This window comes from Hyperolius riggenbachi, chromosome 9 (assembly GCF_040937935.1).
Source record: "Hyperolius riggenbachi isolate aHypRig1 chromosome 9, aHypRig1.pri, whole genome shotgun sequence".
NCBI lineage: Eukaryota > Metazoa > Chordata > Amphibia > Anura > Hyperoliidae > Hyperolius > Hyperolius riggenbachi.
Genome location: NC_090654.1, coordinates 121309810 through 121337131, shown reverse-complemented (window position 1 = coordinate 121337131; position 27322 = coordinate 121309810). Strand labels below are relative to the sequence as shown.

The window sequence follows — 27322 nt, the reverse complement described above, 5'->3', positions numbered from 1 at the left end:
CCATAAAATTGAACCAGTTTATGGTGTGAGATTCACAGAATGTATGCCGTCCCACCCTGCCTCACTAAACTGCTCTAACTACCAGCATGTCTAATCATGTGATATATCTGACAAGATGGACAATAGTCTGATGACAGATTACCAATTGGAGTAGTTCAGTGTGCAAGAAAGGGACGGGCACAATTTATGCCTCAAGCTTTAGTCATTTATTGTATTTGAAAAGAACCAACATATTTCATAATGCTGCACAACAAATAGGAATACATTCAGCGTTAACAAGGAAGGGGGGGGGGGGGTTCAGTCAGAAACGTAGCACAGGTCACGTTAGACAAGGTTATACAAGGTAAACGGGGTACATGTTCATGTGATTTGGGAGCTAGTTACAGAGACCCAGTGCATAATCAGGAAGGATAGGGTAGGAGGACGCTGCCAAAGGCTTACAATATAAGGGAAAGGGGTAGACACACTAGGTGGGGCTGCAGAATAAGTGCTCTGTGGAGAGAGTTAAGGCATGGTAGAGGGTTAGGAGGCCATCTTGAAAAGGGGTGTTTTGAGGGCTTGTTTGAAGGTGTTGAAAGAGGGAGCAAGTCTGATTGGTGGTGGAAGGGAGTTCCATAGTGTGGGGGGCAGCTCTTGAAAAATCCCACAGGCGCACATGGGAATGAGAAATGCGTGGGCCAGTCCACTTATCATGAAGCAGATAGGGAGCCAGTGCAGGGATTTACAGTGGGGAGATGTTAGACACAGTTCACTTTAACACACATTTCTGTGCCATGCCTGGAAAATTATACTTGATTCTTCGAAATCAGTAGGCTCTGTTACTAGACAGGAATAGTGAGGAACTTTTACTCAGCTCTCAGTATACTCATAGTAACTGACATCTGTATTCCAGTTTTCTTTGCCCATGATCACCCACTACTAGGACAGTGCATTATGGAAAATGATGCAGTCATTTGGCCCTTAATCCAGAGCTGATCCCCACCTAGTAGGCTCATGTCCTACTTTCATAACAGATTGCATGTAGAAACTGAAGGACAGAAAGACAGAGATAGGATGAGAGAGGGAGGGAGGGTGGAAAAAGAGGGAAGAAGTATATGTCCCAAGAAAGAGGGGGAGGGGGAAAGAGAGACCCCTATCCATCCTCTCTATTTACCAGTGAAAACTGAAAAGGAGGGGGAGGAGACAGTAAAAGAAATGGCCCTCCCTTGGTGCAGCATCATTTGAATTTATTAGTCTATCCCAGGGTTTCTCAAGACGCGGTACGCATACCCCTGGGGATACGCGAGACTACTGCCGGGGGTACGCCTGCCATCCCCGCAGCCTCAGACCTCCGATCATCGCTGCCTGCTGTCCCTGCTGCCTCCGCGCTACAGTAGCAATGATCACTACACTTCAGATCAACGGGACAGTGAAGGCGCATGGTCCCTGCGCACAGTACTGCATATGCCGAAGTGACGTCATTAGTCACTTCTGCATTTGAAGTACAGCCATCAGCCGCGCGGGGACCATGCGTCTTCACTGTCCCGTTAATCTGAAGTGTAATGATCATTGCTACTGTAACGCGTAGGCAGCTGGGACAGCAGGCAGCGCTGATCGGAGATCTGAGGCTACCATGGGAAGGCAGCGGTGATGGTGGGCACTGGACAGGTCTGTAACAGGGACGGGTGAGAGGCCGCTCATACTGCGTGGACCACTTGGGGGACCACTTATTGGTAAACTGGGGCGGCTGCTTATAATGAGGGCACTACTGACTACTTAAACTGGTGGGGCTGCCTATACCGAGGACACCACTCACTACCTAAATTGGGGGGGGGGGGGGCTGTCTGTACTGGGGGGACCTCTCACTATTTAAACTGGGGGAGAGGGGCTGCCTATACTGGGAGGGCTGTCTGTTCTGGGGCACCACTCACTTCCTAAACTTGAGGGGGGGGGGGGGGTGCCTACACTGGGGGCACCACTCACTACCTCGACTGGGGGGGGGGGGGGGCTGCCTGTGCTGGGGATACCTCTCACTACCTAGACTGGGGGGGGGGGCTACTTATACTGGGGGGCTCTTGTACTGGGGGCATCTCTCACTTCCTATATTGATGGAGGGCTACTTATGGGGGGAAAACCTCTCACTTCCTGGGGGGCTACTTATACTGGGGGACAACTCTTACCACCTATACCGGAGGGGCGGGCTATTATACTGGGTGTACTCCTCTCACTAACTATGCTGGAGGTGAGAAAAAGAGAGAACACCAAGAGCCCAATATAGTGTAGTATGTACTGGCAAGGTATAATTGATAGAGTAATAATATTAATTTAATACTCACAAACCAGGGTTACCAAGTAGGCAACCACTGTCAAAGCAGGTGGGGATATTGTCCTGACCCCACTCAGGATTAAGAAGTCGCTCTCTGTAGTTGAAGAAGGAAGGGTACAACCCTCCACCAAGGGTGGACTTGATGTAGATAATAGGATAACAGAGGCGCCAATAGGATAAAAAACACTAAAAGAACTTAAAAACCCATCTTGGTAATAGAGGAGGCAGTGGTGGACTCACCCCCTCCAAGCAGAACACACGACTGTGGATTTTCAGTCAAAACAATTTTATTGGATACTCCAAATAAAGTGCAACGCGTTTCACGGGATACAAACCCGCTTCATCAGGCAATAACAGATAGGAGTAAACAGCATCTGCCAGTATCATCAACACTGAGCGCCTCTGTGAGGTGAGGGGCAATCTCAGTGTTTGCCATAGGTGCTATATTGGCCAGATAAGCCTCTGTGGGGGAAGCCGGGGGCACAAAAGGTGACAAGATGAGGGGGGAGGGGTGGAGTTGGGGGAACAAGAGATGTCAGGGAGGAATTTGGGGGGACAAGAGATGATGGGGAAGCTGGGGGACAAAAGATGGTGGGCAGAAGCTGGGGTACAAGGTGACACAGGGAAAGCCAGGGGCACAAAAGGTGATATAGGAGACAAGAGATGACACGTGGGGGGACAAGAGAGAACACAGGGGGGAAGCTGGGGGACAAGAGATCATACGGGGGAAGCTGCGGGCACAAAAGGTGACACGAGGGGGGGGGGGGGAGCTGGGGGCACAAGAAGTGACATGGGGGAACCAGGGCAGAAGAGGTGACACAGGGGAACAAGAGGAGGTCCCTCACCACCCATCACCCTGTACCAGCCTCAGCCAGCACCCTCACCACCCATCACCCTGTGCCAGCCTCAGCCAGCACCCTCACCTGTCTCTCCCAACCTTCACCCTTTGCCAGCTTCAGCCAGCACCCTCACCTGTCTCTCCCACACTTCACCCTCTGCCAGCGTCAGCCAGCACCCTCACCTTTCTCTCTCACCCTTCACCCTCTGCCAGCTTCAGTTAGCACCCTCACCTGTCTCTCCCACCCTTCACCCTCTGCCAGCTTCAGCCAGCACCCTCACCTGTCTCTCCCACCTTTCACCCTCTGCCAGCCACTGAAAGCACCCTCTCCAGTCCCTCACCGCCCATCACTCTCTGCCAGCCTCAGCCAGCACCCTCACCTGTCCCTCAACAGTTTCTCCCCACCCAGCACCCTCATCTGCTTCTCCCCATCCAGCACCCTCATTCTCCAAGCGTGTGTGTGTGTGTGTGTGTGTGTGTGTATGCGCCCGCTCATTCGCCAAGGGGTACTTTGTAGAGATGGAGTAGCAATAAGGGGTACTTGGCTTAAAAAAGTTGAGAAACACTGGTCTACACAATGTATCATGGGAGGAACCTCATTATTTTTTTTCTGTAAGTGCAGTAACGACACATATTTTAGCAGTCATTTTGGAATACTGAATTTTGATAGCAAAATATCTATTTACCTGGAAAACTGTATTTACTTACTTATTTACTTATCTAATGTATTTACTTTTAAAAGATTAAAAAAAAATGCCTACAAGATCCATGTATGATAATTGATATAGGGACCTATAAAAAGGTTAGTAGCCACCCTGGCAGTATGGACGAGCTGAACTCGTCCAGCAAAAACTTGCAAAAAACGTTAATGACGAGCTGAGCTCGTCCATGCCGACAGGGAGATTTCCTGTTTCTCTGCCCCGCCGGCTGCATTTTTTTTCTCATTAGAGGGATACCCTAGGGTGGTTGGATGCCTGTTTGCACACTGTGGGTAGCGATCTGTGCTACCCCAACGTGCAGAACAAGCATCCAGCCACCCTATGGAATCCCTGGGCATCGGATCAGTGGGCAGAGAATGTGCGGGGGTTCCCCCTTGTATGCAACGGCTGTGCGGACGGGGGGATCCCCCTCTGTGCGGGGGGAACCCCCTTCTATGGTGGCTGCATACAAGGGGGAACCCCCGCACATTCTCTGCCCACCGATCTGCTGCCCAGGGATTCCCTAGGTGGCTGGATGCTTGTTCTGCACGCTGGGGTAGCACAGATCGCTACCCACAGCGTGCTGGGGGGGGCGGGGAGATATCTGGCTACCTATAAGTCTGGCTAAACACCTGGCTCACTATATACCTGGCTAAACACCTGGCTCACTATATATCTGGCTAACTATACCTGGCTGCACATCTGGCTAACTATACCTGGCTGCACGTCTGGCTAACTATACCTGGCTATACATCTGGGTCTTATACTCACCATTGGCGTGCTGATCCCTCGTCGCGTACCTCTGATAGCTTCCCCAGTGTCTTCTTGCATGTCCCTTGGTGGATTTTGCTTCTCCCTCGGCGATCACATGTCCCCCGTCGATCAGCGTTGATGACACCAGGGTCACACAGTGTCATCAACATCTTGCAGCAAACACTTTTTTTTTTTTTATTGAATTCAATATAAAAAAAAAATTGATTGCAAAGAAAAAAAATGGTTGAAAATTATTGGAAATTAATTGAAACACTTTTTGCACAGAAATCCTGGGGAAATTGAACGCCCTTGTTATGCGAAGATTATTTTCCTTGATAAAATGCATGTAACATTAAACAATTCTTGGAAAAAAAATATTACTGAAAGAAAGACTAGATTGTCCTGAAAAAACAATGTATGTATCACTTTGATGGCATAAGTAATAAAAACGTATTGCTGTGTCACTAGTGACACAGCCGAAATGCCAATATTGTTGGGAATCTCAAGGGGTAAATACAAAGAAGGTGAAGTGTTTAAGGGCTAGGCATGGGAGTTGGGCTACATTTAAGGTTAGGTATCAGTAAAGGAGGGTTCTGTGTGAGAATAGTGTTAGGTAAGTTGTAGTAAAATATTGGCATGATTTACTGATATTTTACTATGGTAATTTACACTTTTAAAAGATGGAATATTTGTAAATTTTGCCAAGATTCTACTAGCCGAAATTGGGCTCCTAAATTTCATTGCTCCCCCTTTTTTATCCACGCATCTTGTTTCAACAATTAAAAATATACATCTACTTCTACTATTATGATTGCAATGGCAATCAAAAAAAGCAGAGTACTTGTTGTATTTGGTAAACTGTGGACTCCAAAGCTAATGCAGCACTGTCAAAGTGACTGCCCTAATTTACCACTATGAGCTGCTATTGGAAACGTGCTGTTATGCTGCAAAAGCAGCTCATCTTCCGACAGTGATCACTAGTGGTGAGAAAGATCATCACTAGTGGTGAGAAAGATCAGGAATGGAATCATACAATCTGAATCCTGAATTTTACACATATAGTATAATGCACAACCTACACAGGATGTCTGAAGTGTATTTATAAGAAAACCTAACTTTTAACATAAGCAAACACTGGTAAATCTCTCCTCCACTAAAACTAACATAAAACCTTTGGCCAGCTTTTCTCAACCTTTTTACCCTGGAGGAGCCCAGCCCCTGCAATTCATTTTTGGATCTCAAGGAACCCCTGAATTTATTTGCAAGTGGCAGGGTCTTTAAAAGCTGGAGTGGCTGTTTAGGTCACTACCCCCATTACTGTGCCCTTCATTATAAGGTCTCCTTATTCTAGTGCTTTTTATTATGCGCTCATTATTATTTGACCCCCAATTTAGTGCTTCTTTCTACAGTATCCCTTATTAAAGTGTGCTCTCTATCATACTCCCCCCCCCCCCCCCCAAACCCATAGGATTGGGAAAAATGCCAAGGAACCCCTGCAGAATATTCAGGGAACCCTGGTTGAGAAAGCCTGCTCTAAAGGGGCCCATACACCTAACGATTTTCCCGCCGAAATACGGCCGTTTCGATCACAGTGATCGAAATGGCCGTGAAATCGCCGCGCACACCGCTGACAAAATGATGGATTTCCATCCGAAATCCATCGTTCCTGTCGACTCCCGTCGATCCACCCGTGCGGAAGATTTTTCTCAGTCGCCGGCGGGTCGGCAGTGTGTCAATAGCGGCGTTCGAATGCCCGACGATCGACGCAATACAGAGGGTATACATTACCTGCTCCGCCGGCGCGAGTCCCCGCTGTCACCTTCCGGCTGGCATCTTCTCCGCATCACGGCATCCGGCATAACTTCCTGTGGCACTGCAGCGACAGCGGAAGTACAAATAGAGGGCGCTCTATTTGAACTTCCGCTGTCACTGGAGTGACAGAAAGTTATAAGCGGATGCCAGCCGGGAGCCGATGCGTAGAAGATGCCGGGACCAGGCGGAGAAGAAGACAGTGGTGGACCAGGGGATTCGCGCCGGCCGGAACAGGTAATGTATGCAGGGGGGGGATGGGCCAGCGGCAGCGGCTCCACAGATTGCACAGATTGTGATCAGTTTCAGGCTGAAATACTTGTAACCTGGCATACTTGTATAATTTCTTCTCTTCCTTGTTACTATCACTATGTTCCCTATATGCACCGTGGGGTTGTCATGAAAAGTAATTTTGTTGTGTTACACAATGACAATAAAGTGAATTGATTGATTGATTGATTGAAATCGATTCACAATCTGTTTGCAGTAAAGGTGGCCATACAATCCCTCTCTGATCAGATTCGATCAGAGAGGGATCTATCTGTTGGTCGAATCTGATGGCAAATCGAGCAGTGTATGGCCGCCTTAAGTAGTATCACAATCTGGCATTTTTTGGTACTATAGCAGCAATATCACTGTATCCAAATTTCCTGGTACACCTTCCTGTGTTATCAATTACAAACAGGACTCACTGTACTTTTACGTTCTCTAATTTATTTTAAATGACAGAGAAAGCAGTAAGTGAATTGATGTGCTTCCAGTTGTGGTAATAGAAAGAAAACTGCAAAAGGCGTGATAAGGAAGGTAATAGGTAAAGTGCGTAAATCTCAATGAAAGGACTTGATACAGTAACAAGCTAGTGGGTGGTTTGACCTGCCCATGTCCACTCAAATAGAATACATCAGCTTGATGCAACATCACCATTTAATGACCAACCAATCCAGTTACAGAAAGAAAAACTTGGATGGGTCAAGTAGTATATGGTCTGTTTATCTTTTGGCAACCGCTAGGCATTTGAGAAAACCAGCTACTTACTTTCTTGCAATTGTGGTGACTCGTATTCTTCTCTGTCCACTGGAGTGCTGATATTGTGTCACAAACTGGATTGCACCTCGTCCCCCTTGTGGAATGGGAGCATTGTGCTAAACAAACAAGAACCGATAATTATAACATCAGTCAGATAATCACTTTAGGATTCAAAAGACATCTACACAATTCATGGTGGAGTACAATGTCAGCCTAAAATAACTAGACAGCAAAACAAGAAAGCCATTTTTAGCATTTGCAACGCTCTTCCTGCTCTTTATTCAGCAGTGAGTAGGGCACCAGGTGGTGCTGATAGTGAAAATACAGATATTTTACGGAGCTAGTCTACTTTAGGGGACCCACCATAAATCCCCATAGAGAATTTGAGCTGTGCTGAAAACAGAGCGAATTTCCGCTTTCAGCTTGTTTAAACCCCCACAAGTCATATCTATGGAAGGCTCAGAATCTGCTCTAACGAATGGTGCCACTTTCGGTGAGAAAAAGCTGAAACTCACCGTGTACGAGGCGCCGAACGGCCGCGATCGCGGCTCCGTCAGCCATCTTTACATCTGTGCTGCTCCTATTTTTCTCCCTCCTCATTGGAGGGATTGTTAGCTGGGGGGGGCGTGCCAGAAACACAAGACTCACAAGTTACCATGTCTACTGACCTGGCTGTGAAAAATAATAGTTTGGCCGAATGAAATTAAACTGTGCCGAACAGATAGGAAATTACATCCTCCTGCTCCGCCCTCCCATCTGCCAACACACACCGCCCAGCACAGTAGTAATAGGAAGCCAGTAGAAAACATTTCACTTTTTTTTCCCCTTCTCTCTGGCACGCCCCCAGCTAACAATCCTCCAATGAGGAGGGAGAAAAATAGGAGCAGCACAGAACCAAGATGGCCGACGGAGCCGCGATCGCGGCCGTTCGGCGCCTCGTACACGGTGAGTTTCACCTTTTGCTCACCGAAAGTAGCATCATTCGTTAGAGTAGATTCTCAGCTTTCCATAGCTATATTAACTTGGGGGGGGGGGGGTTAGAAGAGCGGAAAGCGGAAATTCGCTCCGTTTTCAGCACAGCTCAAATTCTCTATGGGGATTTACAGTGGGTCCCCTAAAGTAGACTAGCTCCTATTTTACTATAGACCTACCCGGCACAGTATTGTCACACTAACTCTCCTTTCTACTGTCTAACCCCCTTCTACTGCCTAACACTAACCCCCCCATCCTAATGCCTAGCATTAACACACCCCCTCCTAATGCGTAACACTAACCCCCCCCCCCCCCTCCTACTGCCTAACACTAACCCCCTCCTCCTAATGGCCTAACTCTAACAGCCCCATTCTAATGCCGAACACTAATCCCCCTCCCACTGACAAACACTAACGCCCCTCCCCAAAGCCTAAAACTAACTTCCCCTACCACTGCTCAACACTAATCCCCCCTCCTTATGGCCTAACTCTAGCCCAGCAGCCCATTCTAAGGCCTAACACTAATCCCCCTCTCAACGCCAACCCCCCCCCCCCCCCCCACCGCAAGTAGTAGCTGATTGGCTATTGTAAATACTAGCTGATCTTGTACATATTGCTGGTCGGCTAGTATAACTGAACTCTATGTAGTAACCGACAGGCTACTGCTGTTGTGCATTGGGCACCCTCAAATCACAGCCTGGGTGCCCGAAAACTGATCATTTCCATTGGCGTCTATTAGACCCTTAGCCTAGCCGGTACCCGAATGAGCTGATCCGGATACTGCAGTACAAGTCAGTTTTCACATATACCAAATAGCACAATTTACACTACCATGATTAGGATATCTATCCAATGTACTTTTCTAATATGTAGGATTGTCATTAGCATCCTCTGTTATTGTATAGTACTGTGTACTGTGTCTTTATAAATTAAAGTTCATAATAAAATCATTCACAGCAAAGTATTGTTACTTTCTTTATTGTATTTACTACTTAAAGGGACTCCGAGCTCACCCAAAAAAAGAAAGTTGTACTCACCAGGGGCTTTCTCCAGCCCAGTGCTGGTCAGGAGGTCCCACGCCGGCATCCTGGCTCCTCTCCTTCTCCCCGCTCCGGAATGGCTGACAAGCCTCAGCCCGGGCGATTAAAGCGCGCATGCGCAGTACTTTCACGCCGGCCGCCGTGATGACGCGAGGCGGCCGGTGTGTGACGTCAGCCGCGTCATACGCGGAAGGAGCAGCCCGACACTCTGCCGAGTGTCGCCCGGGCTGCGGCCTGTCAGCCATTCCGGAGCGGGGAGAAGGAGAGGAGCCAGGACGCCGGCGTGGGACCTCCCGACCAGCACTGGGCTAGAGAAAGCCCCTGGTGAGTACAACTTTCTTTTTTTGGGTGAGCTCGGAGTCCCTTTAAGTAATGATGGTTCACACACTTTCCCCTGGGCCTGATTTAAAAAAATACATAATTTCTGTGATCTGTGAGAAGTTTTAGATGATTTCCATTTGAGAGTTACTTGGGTTGAAAAATGGCATACGTCCATCGAGTTCAACCAGGTTGGTTGGATTAAAATGTTCTAGAATGATCCCTATAAATTGTGCAGCATGGTTAAATTATTTGCACTATTCATTTTACTCTCTATTCAAAATACAAGCTTTTCAACCACAGTATGTTATGTATAAGCTGTTAATAATAGACTAATGCAGTTGAACATTGCTTAACCACTTTTTTCACCATTACAATATATCTACCTCCTCTGTGACTCCATCTAAGCCGCGAGAATGTAGATATAAGTCGAGTAGCTGAAGCACAGCTGTACATGATTGGGCTTGCTCCCGTAAAAAACCTCCGGCAACATCTGCTGCAGCACTAATTGGTGAAGGTGAATATAGGTTCCCTGAGCCAATAAGATTTGATTTTTACCATTAAAAATACTTTTATTTTCTCAGTTCATGGAGAAAAATACACGCTGTAGCATTATTTCTGAATCAAATATCTTCACCATAAATTGTGACAGGAATGTAATTTAAGTTTTGTGATAAACAGTAGAAATAGCCAAACAAAATGTATTTTTTATCTAAAATAGCCTTTTTATTTTTAAACTGGAATTGGTAAAACTGAGAAATAATGTTATTTTTTTCTATTTTTTTTCCTTATAAAATGCATAGAAAACAAAATAATTTGAGGGAAAAAATGCCATACAATGAAAGTCTAGTTAGTCTTGAAATCAACAATATATATTTCATTTAGGTGTCATAAGTAGGGATAGCGTTACTGCTGATTAAATAGGGACATAGCTAAAATGCTCTGGTCCATAAGGGGGAAACAAGATCTGGATGCATAGTGGTTAAAAATATTGCATGGAAGCTGGTTCCACTGTTTTTCCAGCTGTGAATCGACTCACTGCCCTCATCAGCACATCTTTGCTGAGGTGTAAAAACAACATGCAAATACTGAGCACAGGGGAATGGGCTTGTGATGACTCATTCTTGCAATGTAAACAATGGCAGTGACAAATTTTATTTTAAAAATAAAACTCAAATTAGCAGGTAGATTGCATGAATGATTAGGGATCATTTTATGTTATTTTAGGCACACTGACGAATAACCATACCAAAACTTTAAGTGCTTTTAAAGAGAATCTGTACTGTCCGATTTGCACAGTAAAAAACATACTAATCAAGTCACTGTGTTCTCCTGGATCCCTCTGCCGTTTCCACCGCAATCCTGGCTTTTAATCGCCAGTTTTAGGTAGTGTTTACAAACAAAAAACATGGTCTCTAACCAGGAAGTGATGTATGTGTGTGTATATATCATGTCACAGTACACTACAAGCTTTTATTACATTGTGAATTATCTGCACTCCTGTCAAGGATTCTCACAGTTTCTCAGCATGACAAGCTGAAACAGAGAGCAGAGACCTGTCTGTGAGGGATAAACAAAGCACACACACAGAGCCTGCAGGGGGCGTGCAGAGGGCATGCATAACTTCTCCCTATCACAGCAGAGGCAGTGGATTCCTCTCTGTGTAGACAAAGCCTGACAAAGGAAAGAAGATTAGATTTATTACAGAGACTGTGCAACTACAGAAGGCTGCAGTAATCCAGACCACATTAGAACAGGTATAGCAACTTATAGGATAGAAGAAATAAGGCGGAAAATTTTGTTAGAGTCTCTAACACCTAAGATGGGTATATGCACGTATACAAGGCCTGATTGAGGCAAGTCTGTGTTCCTCTTTCAGGAATATGGATACAAATAGGAAAGCTATCAACAAGACAGAATGTGCAGTTGGACTGTTGTATATGCCTATGTTCTGTCCTAGAGAGTGGAAGAAACAAATATGTTTTGTTTTGGCAGATGAAGAAGATTTTCCCGTGAGTATGACAGAGGTGTGTGACTGAATTATGCATTAAAGAGAAACCGTAGCCAAGAATTGAACTTCATCCCAATCAGTAGCTGATACCCCCTTTCCCATGAGAAATCTTTTCCTTTTCACAAACAGATTATCAGGGGGCTCTGTATGGTTGATATTGTGGTGAAACCGCTCCCACAGTGTGATGTCAGTACCATGGTTCTGACATCACACTGTGGGAGCCTTGTTGCATTGTCGGAAAAAACAGATGTTTACAACTGCTAAAAAAGCAAGCAGCATCTTTTTCCACTGACATCACCTGCCAGCAGTAAAAATGTCACCATGTGATTAATGTCAGAATGTAAATCAGAGAGAGGAAAGATTTTACAATGGGGAAACACTGACTAAATCATTTATACATAATTATTGTAACAATTAAGCACTTTTTTTATTACATTATCTTCACCGGAGTTCCTCTTTAAGCTTGGGAAGGGTAGAAAGGAAACGCCTGAAATGTTACAGTATATGTTAAGTATATGATGATGGAACAATAGGGCTGATCATGAACTTGTAATATTTTATACTTACCCTTACTACGTTAGCGTGTTAGAATGACCCACGGGCTCGACTAGCACACCATTTTGTGTGTTACCTTAGCAACGGACACACTAGTCAAGTACTGCACTTTGCGCTTATAGCATATCTATTGTTTAAAAAGCAAGAAGGCTCACTTTACACAAAACACTCAGCTCCACTTGGCATCTCATTCAAACAGGCCGAACACACAGTGACTGAGAAACTGAAAATGCATTTGTGTGCCAGATGGATAGCCAGAAATCTCAAAGCAAACAACACGATTATTTATGGGGTGCAAGAACAATGTTGATTTGTTGTAGAGGATTCCCAGTCTCTTAACGTCAGGAGTCGCATGATATGTCGGGAATTTATCAGTCTCGCCCAAAATCAAACCAGTGGAGTGTATGGAAACACACAGATTCATCACAGCACAAGACCATACTGTACGTCTCTCAGCAGGAAAGGTCACGCTACTAAGGTTCTCTTATGCTCACAGTGTGATCCTACAGCATTGTGTTCCCTGAGGACAGTGGCGTAGCTAAGGAGCTGTGGGCCCCGATGCAAGTTTTACATTAGGGCCCCCAAATCACTCTATACATAACAATTGATATGGCGCACCAAAACCTGCCAATGGCAACTACAGTGTCAGAGGGGCAAGAAGGGGATGGGGAGCAGTTTGTTTATGATTACCACTATTCAAAGTATCTATAGAAGTGATTATTACCAGCACAGGACCAATAGAGAGCTAATAATGCAGTTGAGGGAGGGCTCCTCAGGCCCTCTGGCCCAAGGGCCCGATGTGGTCGCAACCTCTGCAACCCCTATTGCTACGCCCCTGCCTGAGGACAAGTAATGGGGACTGCTACGCATATGTCCTGAAAACCCACTTGCTTGGACTCATGAGGAGGAAAAGACCAGATTTGCTCAACAGCCTCTATGTTAAATTGGCAGCACTGACTGAAATTGGTGGAACAGCACTGGAACATTCTCAGTGGAGCTCAAATACTGTATTCTGGCAAATTCCATTAATATGCAAATAATACTTATGACGAGCAGTTTAGCAGTTAATGCTGCTGGCACACTGATGACTGCTGCTAGAGCAGTGGTGGCTGTTGCTGCTGATTGATGGCTGCTGCTGCTAGAGCAATGGTGGCTGCTAATTGGTGGTTACTGCTGGCAAGTGATGGCAGCTGCTGCTAGAATAGTAGTGGCTGCTGCTGGCAAAATGGTGGCTGCTGCTAGAACAGTGGTGGCTGCTCCCTTCCTGTATTCACCATGCAACATTCTGCCCCCCCCCCCTTCCTTGAACGGGACTCATGTGACCAATCTCTGTAGTGTCATAGGTTTACAAATAGCCAATGGAGTATAAAATGAAAAATAGATGAATGTTTAAAATCCTACATTAATTACTATGGGACAACCTATAAGGAAGCAAAGGGGGAGGCAGAGCAAAAACAGCCGTAGGGCTGCAAACCATAAGCAGGTATGGAGAGCTTTAGGGACCACTTGAAAAGGCTCGGCAAGCTGCAATTAGCCCGTGGGGTGGACTTTAGAAACCTCTAGCCTAATAGATCCTGAACGATCAGTACTTTTTTTTTTTTTTTTACAGATATGGTCGGTTGGGGTAGTAGATTTTTCATAGATATGAGCACAAGTTTTTTTTTTTTTAATCCAATGGCCACCTTTAGATGTTGAAATGAAAAAAGCCATGACCACAAAGCTAAAAATCTGTTACTTGCCCTTGAATCATTTTTAAAATGTCGTTAAAAAAAGTATTCAATGTGAAAGACGCTACTTTAAAAAGCAAAACAATTCTGAATAAAAAACAGTAATTAGTAAGCTTTCTGAATATATGTGCACATGTGCAGTACTTTTGTCAAATTCTTTTTTGTGGGTTTCATGAAACCAACAAAGCAAGAGACCACATTAGTAGGGTAAAGAGTGATTTTTGAACAGGAAATATATTTAACTGTGCTGATTAGATTCATTTTATACATGGTAAAGACTGGCTGTTTTGAGCAAACTTCATCATGTAAACTTGTAAAGAAAGTGTTTTCTCCTATTGTATATTGCCAACGTAATGAAAATGTTTTGCTAAACAAGGATATGTATTTGTTAGTGGAAATGTTTGATGTGTTTTAATGTCTGTGCTATTGTTTGACTCGCACAGCGGAAGATGATCCTTAGTCAACATATACAGTGGGTTGCAAAAGTATTCGGCCCCCTTGACGTTTTCCACATTTTGTCATATTACTGCCACAAACATGAATCAATTTTATTGGAATTCCACATGAAAGACCAATACAAAGTGCTATACACATGAGAAGTGGAATGAAAATCATACATGATCCCAAACATTTTTTACAAATAAATAACTGCAAAGTGGTGTGTGCATAATTATTCATCCCCCTTTGATCTGAGTGCAGTCAGTTGCCTATAGACATTGCCTGATAAGTGCTAATGACTAAATAGAGTGGACCCGTGTGTAATCTAATGTCAGTACAAATACAGCTGCTCTGTGACGGCCTCAGAGGTTGTCTAAGAGAATATTGGGAGCAACAACACCGTGAAGTCCAAAGAACACATCAGACAGGTCAGGGATCAAGTTATTGAGAAATTTAAAGCAGGCTTAGGCTACAAAAAGATTTCCAAAGCCTTGAACATCCCACATAGCACTGTTCAAGCGATCATTCAGAAATGGAAGGAGTATGGCACAACTGTAAACCTACCAAGACAAGGCCACCCACCTAAACTCACAGGCCGAACAAGGAGAGCGCTGCTCAGAAATGCAGTCAAGAGGCCCATGGTGACTCTGGACGAGCTGCAGAGATCTACAGCTCAGGCCGGAGACTCTGTCCATAGGACAACTATTAGTCATGCGCTGTACAAAGTTGGCCTTTATGGAAGAGTGGCAAGAAGAAAGGCATTGTTAACACAAAGCATAAGAAGTCCCGTTTGCAGTTTGCCACAAGCCATTTGGGGGACACAGCAACCATGTGGAAGAAGGTGCTCTGGTCAGATGAGACCAAAATGGAACTTTTTGGCCAAAATGCAAAACGCTATGTTTGGCAGAAAACTAACACTGCACATCACTCTGAACACACCATCCCCACTGTTAAATATGGTGGTATCTTACACTCTGTAGTCAGGAGGAGCTCCACACCAAAATAAAGATGAGTATGCCTCGACCTTCACCTCTGCGTCCACCGAGGTGCTCAGAACATCATAGTAGTAAAGAGGTCGGCACCACTCCAAGCGTGAAGAAAAGCTCTTTTATTGCATCACCATTGTGGCTTAACAATGACAAACGTTGTTTTGGGCGTAGCCCTTTTTCAAATTGCAGCAGCCATATACAAAAACACAAGTGCAGTGCCTTAAATACCCCACCTCCACTAAAATCACCAATCAGTGACTAACTGGGCGGAGACATGTGGTGGACCTGATGGGGAACTGCAAAAGCTAGTATGTAAATCTGAATTAACCATTTGCCTGCTGGCAAAATCACTCAATACAGAAAATAAACGTGCCTCCATTGGTCGTATGGCATCCGCATCACTTCCTGGCCATTTCTGGCAAATCGGGAAGATCCACGACATCAAACAAAACCACGCGTCAAAAAATACGCATGCATGCGTGATCATCCGCATGAAACACACGCCAACCGCGGCGTACCCTGCAGAACGCGTAAAAACCGACGGCAAAAACCGCTTCAAAACCATGCGTCACAACATACGCATCCTAGCATGGCGGTACGCATGGAACGCACCCCAAACGCGGAATGCGCTCCATAGCGCGTACGACTGATCCACAACGCGTCAAAAGATACGCAAAACATGAGGCAATACGCATATGGTTAATTCAGATTTACATACTAGCTTTTGCAGTTCCCCATCAGGTCCACCACATGTCTCCGCCCAGTTAGTCACCGATTGGTGATTTTAGTGGAGGTGGGGTATTTAACCTCCTTGGCGGTATGAAAAATACCGCCAGGAGGGAGCGCAGCAGTTTTTTTTAATTTTTTTTTTTTTTAATCATGTAGCGAGCCGAGGGCTCGCTACATGATAGCCGCTGCTGAGCGGCATCCCCCCGCCCGCTTCGATCGCCTTCGGCGATCTCCGATCAGGAAATCCCGTTCATAGAACGGGATTTCCTGGAGGGCTTCCCCCGTCGCCATGGCGACGGGGCGGGATGACGTCACTGACGTCGGGACGTCATTGGGAGTCCCGGGCCACCCCTCGGCGCTGCCTGGCACTGATTGGCCATGCAGCGCTGGAGTCTGGGGGGGGCCGCGCGCCGCAGCAAATAGCGGCGATCGGGCGGGGGCCGGCGGCGATCAGAGTGCTGGCGCAGCTAGCAAAGTGCTAGCTGCGTCCAGCAAAAAAAAAATTATGAAAATCGGCCCAGCAGGGCCTGAGCGGCACCCTCCGGCGGCTTACCCCATGTCTCCGCCCAGTTAGTCACTGATTGGTGATTTTAGTGGAGGTGGGGTATTTAAGGCACTGCACTTGTGTTTTTGTATATGGCTGCTGCAATTTGAAAAAGGGCTATGCCCGAAACAACGTTTGTCATTGTTAAGCCACAATGGTGATGCAATAAAAGAGCTTTTCTTCACGCTTGGAGTGGTGCCGACCTCTTTACTACTATGATGTTAAATATGGTGGTGGCAGCATCATGCTCCGGGGGGTGTATCTCTTCAGCACGGACAGGGAAGCTGGTCAGAGTTGATGGGAAGATGGATGGAGCCAAATAAAGGGCAAACTTGGAAGAAAACCTCTTGGAGACTGCAAAAGACGTGAGACTGGGGTGGAGTTTCACCTTCCAGCAGGACAATGACCCTAAACATAAAGCCAGGGCAACATTGGAATGGTTTAAAACAAAACATATCTATGTGTTAGAATGGCGCAGTCAAAGTCCAGATCTAAATCCAATCGAGAATCTGTGGCAAAATCTGAAAACTGCTGTTCACAAACGCTGTCCATCTAATCTGACTGAGCTGGAGCGGTTTTGCAAAGAAGAATGGGCAAGGACTTCAGTCTCTAGATGTGCAAAGCTGGTAGAGACATACCCTAAAAGACTGGCAGCTGTAATTGCAGCAAAAGGTGGTTCTACAAAGTATTGACTCAGGGGGCCGAATAATTACGCACACCCCACTTTGCGGTTATTTATTTGTAAAAAATGTTTGGAATGATGTATGATTTTCGATCCACTTCTCACATGTACACCACTTTGTATTGGTCTTTCACGTGGAATTACAATAAAATTGATTAATGTTTGTGGCAGTAATGTGACAAAATGTGGAAAACGTCAAGAGGGCCGAATACTTTTGCAACCCACTGTACTTTTGTGCCCCTTGCGTTTTGTACTAAACAAATTGGTAAAGCTAATGAAGTCATATTAGAGCTTTTATGACCCTTTTTAGATATTTAATTTGCAGTCTATACAAAAGAAAATCTAAACTGAAACCAGAACTACACTTTTTTTTTTTTTTTTACTGTATCTTCCTGGTTTACATGGGAGCTCCAAAACATTGTTTAATTTTTATGTAAAATCGTTGAATACTGCATGTGATAATGATTTTATATGCACTAGTAAAACTGTTACAGAATCAGCTTTCGATAGTAATTCTTCTTTTTGAATCGCTTGAGTAAATTCTGACTAAGCGCCAGGGTGCCATGAGACTCAAAGGAGACCTGAAGGGAAAAAAGTTCTCCAAATGGATACTTATGTCAGTAGAGGGAAGCCTCTGGATAATTCAGATGCTTCCCTAGTCCCCCTCGCCTCCACTGATCCAGCGCTGCGACCCCTTAACCACCTTCACAACTGCTGGTCAAAGAGTTGCACAGCCGCTCTCCCATCCGTGAATGGCTGCACTGCACAGGTGCAGGATGCCTTACGCCTGCGCAGTAGCACGGAGCTGCTCAGGCTCGGCGGGAAAAGTCAAGCCTGAGTGGCTCTCTGCTACCTCTCCCCCCAAGGCAGGATAGTGTTGCATGCTGGGACAACTACTACTACTACTGAGTGGCAGGATGGTGTTAAGGGCTCTGACACAGGAGACGTGGGTTCAAATCTCGGCTCTGCCTGTTCAGTAAGCCAGCACTTATTCAGTAGGAGACCTTTGGCAAGTCTCCTTAACACTGCTACTGCCTATAGAGCATGTCCTAGTGGCTGCAGCTCTGGCGCTTTGAGTCCGCCAGTTGAAAAGCGCGATATAAATGTTATTTGTCTTGTCTTGTCTACAAAGGCTTCCAGAATCACAAAATAAATTGTGCACGGTGGTGGCCTGAATTTGATGCAGGAAGCCACTTATCAAAAATGTTAAACATAATTAAAAAAACAAACAAATAAAAAACAAATTAAACAATGGTAGAGGAGGAGCAGCTAGTTCCTCTTTAACAGGAGACCAATGTGTACATACCACCTTGGTTGCTGTGTGTTTCATAAGCTTCAACGCTATACAAGGCACTGGAGTGTGGATCTTGTATGCAGATTGTCACCTGGTCTATATTTTTGGAGGTTTTGTTTTGTCTATGTGAAGCTGATGCCAATTTCTATTTCTATTTATGGACTGTTCTTACCTTCATAAACAATTGCATGTTTTTCCTAGATGTATAAGCTGGTGTCCAGCCACTTAGCAACAACCCCCAATATTGATCTGGGAAAGTGAAAGAGCGTAGTGTATGCAGCAAAGTCTAAGACTTATCTGTATGTTTTTGGGATGTGGGAGGAAACCAGAATGCCCCGAGGAAACCCACACAGACATGGGGAGAACATACAAACTCCATGCAGATGGTGCCCTATGCCACTGTGCTGTTTCTGCAGACTATGGGCTTGATTCACAAAGCGGTGCTAACTGTTAGCATGCCTGTGAAAACCCCCTTAGCACGTCTAAACATGCTTTTCGCGCATAAAACTTTACGCGCGCAAAACTTTATGCGCGTAAAATTTTACGCGCGTACTGCACAGAGCGCAGGGCGCTCCGCGCGAAGTGCCCATTAAAGCCTATGGGACTTAGCGCGCGTAAAACTTTGCGCGTGCAAAGTTAGCGCGCGATCTGATTGAGAAATCCGGTGCTAACCTACTTAGCACCCTGGTTAGCACGTCTAAAGACTTTAGACGTGCTAAGTAGGTTAGCACCGCTTTGTGAATCAAGCCCTATGAGTGCTAACTCGCCTTTCACCTCTATCTCGTTCACCAGCCTTTTTCGACAAGAATAGACTTAATCACTTGAAGTTTTTAGATCTCAATTGTCACTCTCTAAACACCCAAGATACTGTTGGGCGAGAAAATCCTATAGAAGTTGTTATTTCAGAGATGCTAGCACCAGCTCTTTTTGCACCGACGTTCATCCCTCGTTCAAAGTCACTTAAGTCTTTCGACTCATACTGACATTAACTTCCGCGATAACTACATCATCCAAAGTGAGCGTTCCTTATATAAGCAACTCAGCGTTGTTACGTCACTCCACGTCACTGATGGACTGGTTTACTTTCAAATAAGGGGAGTCTCTAATATTTTGGCCACTGAGTGTATAATGAAGTTACTTCTCTCTCATTTACTCCTCACATTAACTCCCTAACCAGCTCCTGCCATTTCCAACTGAAAAACATAGCACGTATCCGACCTTTTCTCTCCCATGACACAACCAAAATGTTAGTACATGCTCTTATTATATCTCGATTGGACTATTGCAATATATTGCTTGGTGGACTTCCAACTAACCGACTATCACCGCTCAATTCTGTACTGAACTCTGCTGCTCGACTCATTCATCTCTCCTCTCGCTTTTCCTCTGCTGACCCTCTCTGTCAAGCTCTTCACTGGCTACCAATTAATGAGAGGATTCAGTTCAAACTCTTAACCATAACCTACAAAGCTCTCCACAATCTCTCTCCCCTGTACATCTCCTCACTAGTCTCCAGATACCAACCCAACCGCAATCTCAGATCTGCACACGAGCTTCTTCTATCCTCTTCTACAATTACCTCCTCACATTCACGTGTACAAGACTTCTCACGTGCCTCACCCCTCCTCTGGAATGCCCTTCCACAACACATCCGCCACTCTCCCACCTTTGAAATCTTTAAACGCTCCCTCAAAACCCACCTTTTCCGACAAGCATATTCTCTAGCTTAGGCCATGCACCCACTAAATAACCTAATTACGCACTGCCTGTACATATACTGTATACTCCCCCCACCTCTTGTTTCCACCCCATTCCTTCAGATTGTAAGCTCGCAAGGGCAGGGCTCTCACCCTTTTGTGTCATGGAATGTTATTAATTCAATTGCTTGCACACTGTTAGAAATGTATACATTTTAGTCATCCTGTTAAATCAAATTGTAATCAGCAGTGCTGTATCTTGTATCAGTGTTCATATTTCCATGTATATCATTGTCTGTATCATTATGTATCCCTTGTTTGTTTTCTTACATTGTACAGCGCCACGGAATATGATGGCGCTTTATAAATAAATAAATAATAATAATAATACTTATAAGAACTGCATTATGTACAAGAACTGCTATGTCATTGTGCTCAGGTCATCACACTCACAGTGGCATTTAACACTTCAGGGAATGACAGGTTTCAACATCAGGCTGCCTCATTAGGGAAATGGACACTAAAACTGTTCAAAGTACAATTAAGACAACTCATTTAACTGGAGACACAGCAAATAATAAATATCTATTTTTCTAGGCAATTCCCTAAACGATTGATGTTCTTAAAGAAACCTGAATGCTATGATGCCAGATTCTATATCTTCGTAAATTGCTCATCCCAGTTTTCTTCCCAGTATCTTTCACATGGTGATTACTGACTCTCAGGAGTAAGGCATCAGCATCTCCACTAATTAACACAGGCGGTATTAAATTGACAGACATCAAATATAATCAGTGTAATAAAAAATCATGTGAGATTAGAGTCACTGGTTGTGTTGCTAAACTACAAGTTGCTTCTGAAAATACAGCGGGGAGGAAATTGAGTAGAAGATGCCCAGCAATAAAAAAAAAAAAACATGAAATGAGCGCACAGGCAGATGGAATACTTTGTTTGAGTTTGTGTCTCTAGGGTTTAGACACTTGTGTGCATCAGGCAGCTAGCGGACGCTGGATAAAACAGGATGCTGCATGTCATTTGATTACTGATCCATAGACATCCACTAAACAATCGTCCATCCGAGTGCAGGAGCAGTGTCACTGACCAAAACCTGCAGAATCCCACCAGCCGCCCCCACTCCAAGAATTCCACGCTTGGCGTCTGCAGCATCCATGGAGGACACTTTCTGGCTGGTAAGCTGCTGATTACATTAAGCATTCTTTCTTTTAACTCCGTTTTGTCCATAGTCATGTAATATAGCTTGCCTAGCCAAGAATATTTAGGATGTAAAAAGTTAATCGTAGTAAAAGGGAAAGAGACTCAAAAACTGTAATTAAGAATTTATAGATTGCAGCGGGTGCTCCATAAGAGCAGGTTAATTAAAGCGGAAATCTATGCTCCGCTCTTCAGTTCTCAGATGTGATTATGGCAATAACGCTTTAGAATAGTAATAATGTTTTTAAAACAAACAAAACTGTGGATTTTCAAAGCAAAAAAACAATAATATGCATTACTCTTGCACTGATATCTAAATGGAGGCCATCTGTATGTATAACAGCAGTTTCATATCAGTGTACATTAAAGTGGGATTCCACATTAATACAATAAGAATTCCCCCATAGGACTCAAAGCGCATAGATGTCTCAGATCAATACATGGTTGCAGACTGGACCGTGCTATGCTGGGAATACACGATGAGTTCTTTCGGCAGATTTACTGGCCATTCCTTTTTCAGATAGTTATTCCGTTCCATTTCCATTCACTTCTATGTCGATCAGAAAAATGACTGAAATCATGGGTGAGGTTACGTTACAGAAATGGGTTGATGTTATGTCCCCCTCCATTTATTTCAAGTATTTATATAGTGCCGACATAGTACGCAGTGCTGTACAGAGTACCGGTATATTGTCTTGTCACTAACTGTCCCTCAGAGGGGCTCACAATCTAGTCCCTATCATAGTCATATGTCTATGTATGTATCGTGTAGTGTATGTATCACAGTCTAAGGCCAATTTAGGGTGAAGCCAATTAACTTATCTGTATGTTTTTTGGGATGTGGGAGTAAACCGGAGTGCCCAGAGGAAACCCACACAGACACGGGGAGAACATACAAACTCCTTGCAGATGTTGACCTGGCTGGGTTTCGAACTGGCAACCCAGCGCTGCAAGGCGAGAGTGCTAACCGCTACGCCACCGTGCTGCCCTCCATGGTGCAATGCTTCTGAATGACAGCACCTATCCAGAGAGCCAGGAACAGACACAGAGAGATCAACACACCTGCTCTGAAGCACAAACCTCCTAGGTGCGAGTGGAACTTGACATGAAGCATTTAACAGCCAGATAAAAAAAAACAACGGACTCGCAGCTGTTAGGAATACTGGTGGTGTTAAAAGCTCTATATTTTGCAGAGATACCAAAGCAAGAATGTTCTTTTTATAACGCAGATGACAAACAGATTCAGAAGGTGAAATAATACTTTTTCCTGGAACACTGCTAAAATAACTCTCAGAACATTAGAAATATGAAAAAGTAATTACTTCAACAAACAGCGCAGCAGAAATGTACTCCTTCACGGAAGACTGAGAAAACTTGCAATTTCACATCTGCTTATAAAATAAAAGGAATTCTCAGGAGATCAGATATACATTGCATTTTAGGAAGCCGTCTTATGCAGGCCATCCATGTAAAGATTTTTCCATGTGATTCCTAGCTTATTCAATAACTTTGATATAATCTGCTTGGTCATCTATTGCCAAAACATATCTGATAGATCCCTTTTTGATGAATTCTAAAGGTGCCCATACATCTAGCAATGTATAGGTCAGTGATGGCTAACCTTGGCACTCTAGCTGTGATAAAACTACAAATCCCATCATGCCTCGGCCTCCCCAAGTCATGCTCAGAGCTGTCAGAGTATTGCAATGCCTCATAGGACTTGTAGTTCCAGCACAGCTGGAGTGCCAAGGTTAGCCATCACTGGTATCGGTAGACCGACCAAGAGACAGATCTCTCTCTAATCAAATACGCCATAGGCTGATTCCCGGTCGTTTTTCAGCATTAAATCTCTCGGGGATCGGCCTCTTGACACAGCCTCTGCTGCTTGGCCACTATCCCTCCAAATAATAATGTGCCCACCTGGTGCCGTACATTCAAATCTCACCTGCTCCAGCTGCCGTGACTATCCAGCTGCTCCCGGTCTCATCCGCTGCTTCCCAATGAGGTGGCTACATATGGCACGTGTGTGACATCGCGTTCGCCGCAATATTGCCCACCACTTCTGCCGCGCAACCGACTGACCACATTGGCCCAAGGTTTTCCAGTAGGCTGGATTGATACATTTCAGCTCAAAAACGGTCCAATTGCCATTTGGGCATTCTTGTTGCAGCAACTATTTTTATCCAGTCTGATAAAACAATCGAATCGGATAGTCGATGGCCACCTTGAGAAGTTTATTGACCAAAAGACTGATCGGACATGTTGGAAAATCTCTATGCGAGATGCAGGACAGGAGTGGTGGTGGACGGATGACCCATAAGGTAATCCAATTTCATTAAGTAATGATTGGCCAATTTTACCAGTTCCATGTAGTATAAAAGCTTACCTACACAATGTGTTCATATTATTCAAAACTGTTGGCCGTCACACTACATGGAAGAGGTAAAATTGGCCAGACGTTGGACAATCAAAATTGTGTGTACGCACCCATAGTGTTTAACTGCATTGATTACCGCAATATTTGCAGATCGGTCAATGCGCAATAGATTATTTTTGAAGTCTATCAAGAATGAGCATGCATTTAAAGGAAGGAATCCATCTCTATTTGATTGAATTACAGTTGGACAGGGGTTGAACAGTTTGGTATGTCGGGTCATATTTGACCAGTGTATGGCCAGCTTTACACAGGCATACCTGCTGGGGTCTGTAGTGGGCCACATAATGCATTACAGCTGTGTGTCAGGAAGTTGTGAGTGAAAGGAATTTTGAGTGAGTGGAATTAAATAAAATACAAAAAAAATAAATTTAAAAATGGGACCCCACGCAGCGTCACAAATTTCTCCTCCTCATCTCTACAATCTCAATCTCTCCTCTTAGTAATGAATGTGTGGAGTAAAGTAACACTCACATTGCAAAAAATGGCTTCTTAATTTGGACAGATGGGTGGGTAAATAATGACAAAAAGTGGGATGAGAACTCTGAGAAAGGAATCATTTTCAATTCCTCATGAGATTACTATATGCTCAGCAAGTCCTTATGAAGGACCTGAGGCAAAGCAAGACATGGTAGAAATTGATTTCAAAATATAGCTCTAATTCGTGGCAGTCAGATGATGAGTGCCAACAAAATATTTGTGACCTCTGGCCAATGATGCCTTCAGGGTCTATTGATCATCGATTGGGGAATGAAAGGAAAGACCTGTCACTTGCAGTAAATACATCGATTGTACAATATCTCTAGAAATATTCCCATTTTAACAGAAAAATTAAGTTCTTCCTGATTTTCAGTGGCTGCACTATACCAATGCAAAATCGCTCTGCTATAGGCAGTAGCTATGAGATAGTGAAAATCCAAAGTAATACCTTCAACTAAGTCCTTTAAATTGCTGAGATTAACACCAAACCTTATTTCAGCATAGTGACCTGTAAACATGTAAAATGCGCATGTAAAATATAATTACTCTACATGGTTTCTAACATACACTGTGCTATGGGAGTGTCCATAGTGCTAACAGTCAATGGATTAATTCACCTATAAGAAACGAGTAGGAAGCTCTTACTTTGTGCAGCTACGAGGTCACAAGATCATATCAGACCAGCTCTTATGTTTAGAAGGTCCGCGCGCAGCTACTGTGGGGTCGAGGAGGACATGGGAAGTCTCTGGTCTATCCAGAAGTTTCCCGCTACCTAGGTAAGTATTTTAACATTTTATTTCTCCACCTCACGTTCACTATAAATTTGTCAGTAGTCCCAACATCTTTACTTTTGGCAAGGTAAATCACTGTGGTAGGTTCTTCATTTCCCCTCTGGGTAGTGAGAGCAGGAACGTCAATTTATCTCCCAGATTGCCCAGGGGAGGAAGATAGCATGGCATGGCATCATCATTGGGAGGGCGGGGATACATACCAATATACAGCAAGATATAGCTGTAAGAAGCGTTGCTAATGCTGAAACCAGGATCATTAACTTAAAAATGGGTACCCTGAATATTTTTTTTTGTTCAGCTATAAGTCATTAGGGGTCTTCTTTAATAAAGAAAAGCCTTCATCCTGAGATGAGTGCAATATCTTTTCCTAGGCAGTGCGGGTGAAACCTTCTCTATTTGCTCTCATATTTGACGATAAAAGTCTCCAACATCTAAAAATATACTAGGTTTGCACTGGGCCATGTAATTTAGAAATGTGATTTTTCGCTCATCCGATTCTGTATTTTGCACCTGCGATGTTAAGTTTTTGTGCATTTTTGTTTGCGATTTAAAGAATCATTACAAAACACAAGAAAATTAAGAAAAATGTGGGACAAATGAGATGTCATGAATGAGAAATCGCAATTCCACACGATGCACATGAATTCTAATATGCGAGACCGATAGAAAAAAAAACTGTACTGATGGATGTGTATTACATCTCACAAGCAATTATGTTTTTGCCACAGTAGGTATAGATTAACAGAGCACAAATTTAATAGTGGAATCATCTAAATAAACCTTCACAAGCAACAACCTATTGCTGCATTATAAGCTAGTGATTGCTAATATTGGGTCCATTCTCTTTAGAGGGCACTGAGCACCAGGGATATTTTTCTTTTAAAATGAACCTCCCGTTATTGAATGAGCTTTAGGGATTGTGTTGAACCTCACTACTTACCTGTGGGGTGCTGCTCCTCAGTCCCCCGGCCCGTATCAGGATGTGCCATCTTGTCAAGGCTCATCCGACACTGAACCGCATTTTGCATTTCCTGGAAGTGCCTCTCTCGTGTGTGTGTGTTGTAATGCATGCCGGGAGATGAAGTCCATAGATGCAAGTACAGATATATTCTTGCATCCATGGACTACATCTTCCAGCATGCGTTGTGGCACAAGCCAGAGAGAAAGACACTTTGCCAGAAGAGCACTAGCCCATATGTAAGTAGTGAGGCTCAATCCAATGGCACCCTACATTACAAACCTCCCTCATGGGGAGGGTTTGTTCAAAAGCTTTACTTTCTTACCTTTTCTCAAAAGCATGGCTTTCAGATTACTTTTCACTGTGTCCTTCTGCATAGCTAGGTAAATGCCCTTTATGGTTTTTTGTGGCCACACCAGAATTCTCCGTGGGAGGGAGGAGACATTTGCTTGAGCCAGACTTAGGGGTGGGGAAGGGATGCTTATGGCAGTCACATGACCACAGGATCTAAGTAAGAAGTCTTTTAGTAACCACAATAAACACAGGGAACGTGGTCTGAGCAGTGGCACTCAGCTACTGCGCATGCATGGCTCAACTAGAAACGGTTCAAAGGTCGCCGACTTACTTAGTCACGGCCTATACAGGACCGATTTAAAAGATGACAGAGCCTCTTGGAAGAAAATCAACACTGCGTTAAAGATATCCCCCTTTATTTATTCTGCACAGGGGCCCACAACAGACAGAGATGCCTTAGTACTAACATGTGACTTTATAATTTGTCTGCAAATGTACCCAAATTCGGAGCTGCTTTTACTAATATTGTAAACAGGTTTTATTAAGGATTATTTTCCAACATGGCTAAGTGCTTTAAAACTTTCTGTTTTTATTTTACAGACTTATAGTACTTGCCACCAGACCTATTAATAGAAAGTGAATTGTACTACTTCTGTTCCTCTGTAGGATGATAATCACTGGCAACTATAATAAAACATGGCATACAGTATAATCATTTATGTAAGCTAT

At 44.3% G+C, this 27322-nt stretch overlaps 1 protein-coding gene across 1 annotated transcript in view; it reads right to left on the bottom strand.

Annotated features, from left to right (window-relative positions):
- The window catches only part of SEC23A (SEC23 homolog A, COPII coat complex component), a 223734-nt gene that overhangs the window by 54920 nt on the left and 141492 nt on the right, over positions 1-27322 (bottom strand). The window contains exon 13 of the mRNA XM_068253444.1: positions 7439-7545. Within this exon, the coding sequence (XP_068109545.1) occupies positions 7439-7545 (107 nt within the window). The remainder of the gene's footprint in view (positions 1-7438; positions 7546-27322) is intronic.